At 28.4% G+C, this 10,876-nt stretch overlaps 1 protein-coding gene across 1 annotated transcript; it reads left to right on the top strand.

Annotated features, from left to right (window-relative positions):
* Window positions 1-2,829: 2,829 nt before the first annotated feature.
* LOC132738675 (phospholipid phosphatase 3-like) lies at window positions 2,830-8,468 on the top strand. Its single transcript, XM_060726252.1, has 6 exons — window positions 2,830-2,968; window positions 5,119-5,270; window positions 6,110-6,336; window positions 6,904-7,018; window positions 7,429-7,605; window positions 8,038-8,468. Exons 1-6 carry the CDS (start codon window positions 2,887-2,889, stop codon window positions 8,284-8,286), a joined length of 1,002 nt encoding a protein of 333 aa, XP_060582235.1. The 5' UTR covers window positions 2,830-2,886; the 3' UTR covers window positions 8,287-8,468.
* The last annotated feature ends 2,408 nt before the right edge of the window (window positions 8,469-10,876 follow it).

Genomic DNA, 10,876 nt, shown 5'->3' on the forward strand with positions numbered 1-10,876 from the left:
TAAAAGGATAATGACAATATTATGGTTGTTCGAATTTAAAACACATAGAACATAACAATTTAAATTCATTGTGTCTTTATTTTTGCGTATTGGTGTAAAAGGCAATGACATATTTAACTGATTATATTGTGTTTGTGTTATATTATCTTTTTTAAAGAATATGTAGATATAATGTAAATAATTTTCACTGCATTTCCCTTTTGATTAACATACATAGCAATTTGTTTGAAATATTCTTAATTATATTTCATGCATACATTGAAATAATTCGTCATGACAGATTGAATAAACAGTGCTTCGCCTAGATTGTTAAGCTGTCTAAAATATCTTAGTACGAAAATTTGTTATGCATGCCAGATCACTCTTTGCAAATGAAGTTAATGGAAGAATTTTTTGTGTCACTGATTAGTATATTTATTGACATTATACGTAAATGCATTAAAATCTCATTTTCTTTATTATATTGTGAATAAAATATATGTTGCTAGTAATCACTTTTTGTGATATTCACAAATACAATTTAAAAGACAGAAACAAATAAACAAACAAACAAACAAAAAATTAGCATCATTGTAGCATATTTAAACATATCTAACGATAATTGAGAACAGACAGTGGGCTTCTTGCCGAATATAATATATTTCAGTACAAGTTTAATAAATTAAACAACATTCGTAAATAATATGTAAATAGCAGTTATGGGTGGCTTTTAGTGATCAGGTCCCGGTAAAAAGTTATAGCTTCGGTATCAAGAAGAATTGATACTATACAGATGCTTCGGGAAATAATTAGCGTAATTGAAATGGGGATATCATAAACCTGTTCCACTAACGTCACGAAGGATGATTAAGACAAATTACATAATTACGGAATGAGATGTAACTTGTTTAGTTCATGTCTGTTTGTAATTCAACAGCAGTTAACAAATGATTACTAATAAATACCTTGACAGTTCAATAGTACAGTAAATGAAGGATTCTCATCAAAAGACAATTACTGTCATAGTGAAAGAGTCAAAATAAAGTAGACTTTCTTTTCATATATTGTGTTAGTTTATTCACAACTAGTATCTGTAACATTTAGGAAAAGCAATTTGATTCATTGAAATTTATTCTGTTTGCTTATATAAATTGTTTCAAGATTGAATATTTTTTTTAAAAAACTTTAAATGCTTTGAAGAAGATAGTATTTGATAGCAAAAATTTCTCATAATTGTGATTGTTTGTTGTTGTTGATAATTATTTTATCTTCAGATACAGGGTGACAGTTGACATATGTGTTTAATATAGCAATTTTATACATTTTATTACAGTTAATTTATGTATTAACTGCTAACAAAATAGAAAATTTGGAAACTAATGTGTTAAGAAATATTCACACTACGAACAATTAACCTAAACAAAGCTGATGTTCAATAATTTCCTGTACAAATAAGAGTGTTGAAGACAATTAAATGTGTATTTTACTGATTTTCTTTCTATACTGTTGAATCTATAGTATTATTTATGGCCTCATTACAAGTTTCTTTTCAAAATAGCTCCAAGGTAAACAGCAACAAAAGACATTTTTCATATCAAGATTTGAAGAAGAAAAAAATGTTACATCATTCATATGCTAAATATGTTTAAATATATTTTGAACTCAACATGTTTTATGTACAACACATACATGCCTCTTTACTAAGATGACCACTATTTCAAAATTTCCGTGATAAATGCATACAAGTACGATATATGCGATCACAATAATTTAAACTAATTCACGGACAATTTACTTATAGGATAGAAAGAACTTTTTCTCGTGTGATTATATTGCAATCTCATGCCTCTCTCACATAAATAAAGCTTTACTTTATAATGTTTTTAAAGATATACTTTAAATTCAGTCAAAACATTTTATCTTAATCGGTTTTTTTCTACTTATTTTTTAAATACTGTTTTGATGTTAGATCCGATCTCTAAAGCCTTTGATACATGTATGTGATTTAAATATTTGGAATGGAATGTTGATGAATTTAGAATATGTTATCAGAAAAAACATGGGACATAATTAAGACTATCGTAGATTTGCATTAGTGTTGGCTATGTCATTTAATCATTAAATAATTGACATGTTTATCTTTCAGTTATGATATGTGGACATTTTGTCATAAACTTTTAAAATTTACCTATCTAAATCTTTTTTCACGTTATTTCAGCAATGTTTAAGTATTGAAATATTTTGCATTTATTGCGTGAATTGCAATTTCTTTAAGAGATATCTTTTTCATGGGTATTTAATTAATAAGATACGTGTATTTAATCAATTTACCAAATTGTATCACAAAATCACCAGAAAGCTTTGTTGGTTGTAGTCTCATCTTCACATTGATTTAACCGATCAAAATATAAAATTTAATTCGTACCCTCCTTCACACAAGTAAACAAATCGATATTGTTACTTTAAAGTATTTTCCTTGTGAAAAGAGAAGGCAAATGTTCGTCAGAATGCTTTATACACTATTAAGAATACAATATGTAATTACTCACATATTCTAAAAAATATAACATGATTATCATTTAAATGAAATGAGCAGACTATCAATTTCATCAATGATAGAGTAGGGTAGTCGTTAAAATTTAATTGTTTCATATTTTATAAAACAAGATAACACTTACTATTTATTTAATTCAAAGGCCAATTCAATAAAAGCATTTGACAGCATAAGCGTTCAATCTGTAATACATAATTTTACCCTCTATCGTGTGAAAAGAAAATGGTCTGTATTTTGATTCGACGATACAAAAACTATATAAAGAACATAGGTATATAAACACAACTGTAGTATTTCCTCGAGGTAAATGTTTTGTGTCTATGATGAAAATTGAATACTGTTGAAATTGCACGATGGAGAGTATCTCCCAAAGAAAGTGTAGTAGGCGAAGGATTATTATTAGAATAGTTTTGGATTTAATAATTTGGATTGCAGGTAAATTTTATGAAAGTTCCTATTCAAATATTCTTTAGCATTAAAGTTCTACATCACACGTGTTTCAAAAGTAATTTATTAAAATTATTTCATTCAAAATTTAACAATGATGTAAAATACCGTTTAAATGCTAAATCTCTCTCTAAATATAGCCGATGCTTAGTTGTATGCATTAATTCAAAAGCAAGATATTAATATTAACGAGTTAACTGCAAGTAACTTTTTAGTAAAGTTTTATTTTAACAGATTGGAAGTAAATTACATCAAACCAGTGAATTTCTTTATATAGTTATTCAGATACATAAGAAGAAATATGTACGTTTACAAACAACAGTAAAAAATAATAGAATCAATTACAGCATTCCCATTATTTACAAGGTGTGTATTATATATAATCATATATTTAAATATGTTTTTATAATATGTAATCGTTTCTTACACATCTCATATAATTCTATTTTAAATGACATAATATTATGTACTTTTATCAGATTCATTTAATATGTTTGTGCAGTATAAAATGTGCGTGTTATGAGACCAAAAAAACAACATTTGAATTAATTGTTTACGGTGGCATATATTTCTTCACTTACATAACCTTAACGCTTTAAAATCTTAAACAAAATTTCTTTTTGTTTGATTCTGTTTTGTATTGTATACAAAACCTCCAGGCGTTTACTCAACATCATTCTAAAAATATACAGTTAACAGTATATACAAAACACTAAAAATGAAAAAAATAAAATAATTCTCCTAAATTGATGAATCACATAATATAAGATTGTAATTTATAACAGGTCCATTATGCAATTATGCCCCAGAAATGCTTTTACATTCATTTTGCATAGGTTTTATGGGGTTGGTTGTTTTTTGTGTGTGTCCCGATGTTATTGTAAAAAGGTTACACAATGGCCAAATAAGAGAACCATTACATGCTTCTTTGGCCTTTTGACGATAAGTACAGTTTCAGTGATATAGTATTTTGTATGGTTCCAAGTAAACAAACTTTTTTGTTTACATTTCGTTACTTTTGTGACAAATATTTTTATTAATCGCAACGTTTTTCAAACGTGATAATATCCTGCATGTTGTAATTATTATCTATACGTTATAAAAACGTTTCCCTTTCTTAAGACGGAAATTCTCTTTCCTTTTTTTATTGTATATACATGCAGAAAGTACGAATTATTGTATTGTTTAATGCATGGTCTATTTTAAAAGTAATGTTGTTAAATAAATGGCGTTGTTAATTTTATGCATTTATGTTAATAAAGATGTATAAATGTCATGTCAACGTTGATGCATATTTATTGTACATGTATAAGTATTTAGCTAAATGTATGTTTGAACAATCGTTTCCTTTAATTTAATAAAAATGTATGTTTTAACCTTATTGCCCGTATAACGCTGACAAACAGTATAACGCATTATACAGTAAATAACGATGTAACAAAATGTTCACTTTTCTCAAGTAGCGAGAAGACAACTCACAAATAAAAAGCATAGTCTAGTATATCAGAGAAGAAAAATATCATAAATGTAAGATCCAATAAGAGCAATTCAAATAGTGACAAACTATATAAAATATTGATGTTGGAAGTGTTGCGGAATATATTATCTTGTGTAGCTTTAAAAGAATATGACATTTTTTGCAAGTATTTGTACTTACATATATCAACTAATTAAATGTTATTTGTATTTTGCGATGCAAATTTTGTAAGAAATCGGGCAAGAAAAAATTACCAGAAAGTTCTCTTTCAATTTTTGAGAGAGCGACAACAAGCAAAGTTTTCATGGAATAATAATTTCGATGCATAGATTATTAACTAATAAAAACTTATGATTGTAACCCTTCTCGACAGTGACAAATACGCATGTTTTCACTGAAAACAAATTGTACATATCTGTCAATTGATTGATTGATTGATTGATTTACTGCTTGATTGATTGATCCAATTGTTTATTCATTTCTTTTTGCTCTTTGTGTCATCACACGAGTTTTGTTTAATAACAATGTGAAAATCCTTTGATTTTAATGCACATTATATATTTCAATTACTCTCTGTTCTTTTAATTTATTGTCCACTTCATCCTAGCAAAATGTATTCAAGAATCGTATCTATCATTCTAAACGTATTCATCTTTTGCAGCATCCCTTATCGCAGTTTATCTGTTTCTATTCGAAAAACCATATGAGAGAGGTTTCTTTTGTGACGACAAATCCCTAAGTTACCCATCTGTACCAGAAACAATTTCAACACCTGTTATGGTAGCAGTAGGGTTGACAGCTGCTTTATTATTGGTAAGAATTTATTTACAAATGATTCCAAAGATTGATCGCAATACGGTATTTGTTTTCCCTTGAATATATACTAATAAATTAAAGATGTCAAGATATAGTATTTTACAATTTTTACCTTAAATGTATTTATTACATGCTTTTCGGTGATTTATAGAAATATATCAGTGATATAAAACTGGTAATTTCACTGTTTGAAACAGTGAAATTACCACTTTGATAATTTCACTGTTTTGAATTTAAGCCCCTTACGTTGTTTCAGTGAAATACCAGCGTGTACAGTACTGGGTACCAACTTAATGACTTGACGTCGCAAATGACGTCACGTTGTATTATTATTTGGCGCGCTTTTCATTCAGTAGTAGGTTTAATGTCTTTTTAAAACGTTTCTTTGCATGTAATAAAAAGAAAATTTGTTTAGTTTAGTGTAAGATCGGAATATATTTCACCGAGTGAGCACCAAAAGGTATATTTCACGAGTGGCGCAAAACGTGAATTGTTTTCTCGTGAATATATACTAATAAATTAAAGATGTCAAGATGTAGTATTTAACAATTTTTAAATTAAATGTATTCAATTGAACATCAAAATGAATAGCATGTCACAATTATCTGCAGAGCACGATCTTTTTCTATGTTGGCTGAATTCTAATTTTGTGAAGTATTTTATTTTGCACAAGGTTATTGTTTCAGTAACTTAAAAAAGTACCACACCCTACGTTTAAAAGGACGTAGGCATTTATGCATTATATAATATTGTTTTTTTTTCATTTTTTTTTCATGAAGGTTTAATTGTTAAGCTTGTAGAGTCATGGACAAACAACAATATTTGTTTTCTTTTAGATAATATTGGTAGAACTATTCAATTACTTGGATAACAAATGCCGACAGAACTACCAGAGTGCAAGTGGTGCTATAGTTATTTTCTGTGTAAAGAGTTACATTGTCTTCATGATCGGATTCCTTATACAACAATTGTTTGTAGACGCTATGAAAAACAAAACTGGAGTTCTAAGACCAAACTTCTTTGATGTTTGTAAACCTCAGTTTAACATAACTTCATGCCCAGGGTAAGTCTTAATTAAATTTTCGTATGATACCTATTACAAATAGAATGGAAATAATGTATTCCTTAATTATTTTTATACTTAAAGCTGATTTAAAGTAATCTGTATGAATTTATGAATCATTTTCAATAGGACAAAATGATGATAGATCTTTGAAGTATCATTTATGCCGCTCATAATATAATACATTTGATTATTATCTTACTGAAAATCGTTAAATTAATTGATTCAATATATAGGCTATAATGAACCAGATCAAATTTTGATAATGTCTGTTCATGTTTGATTCATTTAACTCGTTTACTAGCATTATATGTAGCATATTTATTCGATTCAATTGCTACTTAATAAGAAGTGTAGGCCAATTTGTCTTAGATGAAGAAATTAATAAAACGTTTAATTGCAAACGATCTAAAAATATATGCAAACTTATTCTCATGTATATCATATTATCGTATGACATATTTCACGTTATGATTATCTTCATAATGAATAAGTTAAGACTATTAACGAACATGAATAATGATATTAAATAGATAAATTTGTAATAAATGTTTAACTGCTTTAAAGGTTTATATCAGAATACACTTGTGCCGGAAATGACGAAAAAGAAATCAGAAGCAGCCGACAATCCTTCCCGTCCGGTCATTCATCTTTTGCAATGTACATTGCGGTTTATTTTAGTGTAATTACATTTTTATAATTCTTCTTAATTATTAGTTAATGAGTTATATTTAGAGACGAATTAACAAGTAGGAATGATTTATTGTTTTAAATATTAAATTATTTTTATTAAGACATTGTTTATATCAAAGGCATTCCTACTGAATTATTTAATTATGGATACATTCCAACGCCTGTCTATAGAAGAAAGCCAAAATGTCTATTTTCAATTTAACTATAAAAAAATCATACATTGCTGTTAATATTATAAGCATGTTTATGCTATTTTCTTTGATAAAAGATACTAACATGTACAAATAAGGGTTTAAATGTGTATATTGTTCTTTTTTCAAACAAGTATCAAAACTTTAATAAACAAAATATACCTATAAAATATCAATTTCACGCTATTTTGCATTGAATGCTTTGCAGATGTACATCGAAAACCATTTACAAATTAGGTTCTCTCGGTTAATGAAGATATTTCTACAAACTGGTCTTATATTGGCTGCAACTCTATGTGGTCTGGGGCGTATCAGGGAAAACAAGCATCACACTTCTGATGTCATAGCTGGATTTCTATTAGGAACCATTGTTGCATTATTCGTTGTAAGTATATCTTTAATATTATTATTTGCTGGGTGTTGTAATTTATTTGATAAAATAACTCATTAACAATGGACATTGGTATCGTATCAACAATGTTTTTGTTAACTTTTCATAAATGTAAATGGTGTGCAGGAACAGAAATCTGCAGTAGCCTCAGTTTAATCTTTAATTTCACTGTGTTGAAAGTTTCTTACGCCGGTGCTGGGGTCTTGTACTCACAAATTTCGCCGATAAACATTCTAAATCAAAACAAGTCTGCAACATTTTCTTTTTTTCCTATTTAATCGTTCTTTATGGTTTTGATATTATTCTTCTATTTTATGATTACATTAAGGCACTTTTCTTCCTTTTGATATGGCTAAACACGTTCTTACTGTTAACATTTAAATGATTTTCCAAGTTACTTTCTGTAATTCATATTTGAAATTGCAGCATATCGTGTTGTGGAGAAAATATGTGAACGAAGAAAGTGAAAAAGTGCAGCAGGATGAACAAACTGAAAACGCTCGTGAATGTTGTTGTTTATTTAAACAGCCTACTGATCTAGATCCACAGACATCATCAACAGAAAATGGATATTTCCAAAGTATAGAACATGGAAGAAATTCATCGTCTACCAAACTTATTGCATTACAAAATAACAATAATCAAACTATAACAGAGTCATCAGAAATTATTTAGAAACATATATTGGCAATCGTTGTCATCGTTGTATTGTTCTGATATTAAGTATGTTTCTGTTTTAGTTTTGATTAGTGCTACAATACCTATGCTTAAACAATAACGGTATTGACAATTAAATTGTAAAGCATATGTACGTAAGATATATATTTTCTGGTTAAATCTGGTCACATGTACAAAACAATCACTTTGAAACAAATATACTATTTATTTTAAGTCTTCTTTTCAGTTGAAATGATGGATGATTTATGATTGTTAAATAAAATATTATTTAAATTCTTTGACAAATTAATTCAATACATTTATGTTATACCTTTGCTAGTGTAAAAATATTATGCTGATACTTATACTTTTATAATATTTAAAATGATAATATTACATCATTTTGATCATCTATTTTAAAATGTTTCTTTATATTCTGAAATACAGTTCCTAAATAATAACAAATGCACTTTGGACAATACGCAGCAGTCCCGCCGCATTTTTCATGTTAAACATTGTAACAAGATCATCTTCTTGTCTAGTCATGTAAATAATTTACATGTTTTATAAAACAACCGGCCGACCGACCGATTTATCAGTATCAAATGAAATCTACTATTTATTTTTAAGCGGACGTGTTTATTCTCTGTAAGACGACAATTGATTAATGTATGGAGGTTAAATTTCTCTCCCGTTTAACTTGAAAAAATGCACTAAGCATGCATGTTACATGCCACTGAATTGGAATGTTGATAAAGTGAATGGAATTTTAAAGATTTACATTTACACGGGGTACTCGAATATAAAAGGCTGAACATTTTAAACAAATGTTTTAAATCTTCTTAAAGGCACATTATGTCTCAAAAAATAAATTGTTTTCATTTGCAAGGAAGAAAGACAAACATGAATTCTATAATCTTTAATAAACAAATAAGTATATATATATATATATGTATAAGCAGAATAATAAGAATGTTATCGGTAGCCCAATAACATGGACTAAATCTGTAAAGACGATAAAAAACAAAATGTGCCTTTTCTATTTATCTTCATAAAAAGTGTTAATTAAAACTTATAGTACATGTAAGTACTAATATTATTACTTAATAACTTGTTAACTATCTCTGAAAATTACAAACGATCTGTAGTATAAATTAATCATCTATAAAATATATAAATAAATAATCAACTTCCTGTACCGTTGAAGAAGTAAGTAATTTGAGACATGTTTTATAGCATGCTAAATACAACCAGCATGTGTGGTAATAATAATATCTGTCATATTTTGCGGTTCGGATCGGAATATCCGTCCCGAGGTGACCCGCCCATTGGGCGGTAACGAGGCTTGCCGAGTTACCGCCCATGGGCGGGTGACCGAGGGACGGATATTCCGATCCGAACCGCAAACATATGTCAGATGTTTTTTCTTGCATATTCTACCATATTCGATTATATTTTAAATTCTTTATCTTTATTTTCAATGAAAATTTATATCATTACAACCGTAACTACTTTCTTACAACAGCGTATGAATTACAACTTCATTCATAACGGTAAAAATGACGTCATCCTAAGCGTGCCATTGTACAGCACGCGACTCATCTGGAACCCCCCATGCCAGATGAAATTTCCGGCATGGGTAAAACTCACGGAAACGCCAGTCTGATATGCAAGAAACTCGTCTCTCGGTGGTATATCAAGGTACTTTAAACAATTCCTTCCATATGATACTGCGAAATATCGTAAGTCTGCATGTTACGTAAACATTTATTTGACTGTTATTACCTGGAATAGAATGAGTTAATTAACACTTCTAAACCATATTACGACATACACACATGCGATTTGTTGGTTTTATGATAGGATCAAATGCAGGAGTCATTTAAAAAACATGGTATCTGACGGATTTATCGGCTTAGAATTTCTTTGTACTTAGTATCAATTTACTAACCTGCTGACGAATAAACCATGTCTGAATGTGTTTATTTAAGTTAAGTTCAACGTGATTAATTAATATATGCTTTTTCTCTCTTACGCAACAGAATTTTACACAAAATCATTATACCACACGGATGCTTTTAATCCCATGCATGAATATATTGACATTATGAATATTTATAGATTGTCTATACATGTATATACACATGTATAACCAGACGTAAAAAGGTAAGTGGATCTGTCCGACAGAGGGTCTGAATCCAGTATACTTGAAGACATTTTAATAAAAAATAACGATTTCAGAATGAATTGCACAATTTATGTAAATTATATATATTACAATCATCGTTACTCCTGTTGTTTACATTCCAGTACAAAAAAAATCAACAGCGTAAAAAAAGAATTAAGATCAACGGAGGGCTTTCAAATATATATAAAATGTGCAAAACATATTATTAAGAAACATTTTCTTAATGTTGAAAACAGTACTTACGTCTAATTCTTTAATTATCTATCACTGTAAATTGCTTAATTAATTTGCATCTGTACATAATGCTTAATGATATTTATAATCATACACGATATGACGACAGTAATGAAGCACAGTGATCTATTTTAATAAGCAATATAGTCCGAAATCTGGTGTTCAGTTAGTTATATAATTTGTAAT

The sequence above is a fragment of the Ruditapes philippinarum genome, unplaced genomic scaffold (assembly GCF_026571515.1).
Source record: "Ruditapes philippinarum isolate M1 unplaced genomic scaffold, ASM2657151v2 ctg4528_1_1_1_1, whole genome shotgun sequence".
NCBI classification, from domain to species: domain Eukaryota; kingdom Metazoa; phylum Mollusca; class Bivalvia; order Venerida; family Veneridae; genus Ruditapes; species Ruditapes philippinarum.

Excerpts from the sequence above, each read along its gene's own strand:
- LOC132738675 (XM_060726252.1), top strand. The coding sequence starts at position 2,887 with ATGGAGAGTATCTCCCAAAGAAAGTGTAGTAGGCGAAGGATTATTATT. Across the intron at positions 5,271-6,109 it reads TGACAGCTGCTTTATTATTG|ATAATATTGGTAGAACTATT; the intron begins GTAAGAATTTAT and ends GTTTTCTTTTAG. Across the intron at positions 6,337-6,903 it reads AACATAACTTCATGCCCAGG|GTTTATATCAGAATACACTT; the intron begins GTAAGTCTTAAT and ends ACTGCTTTAAAG.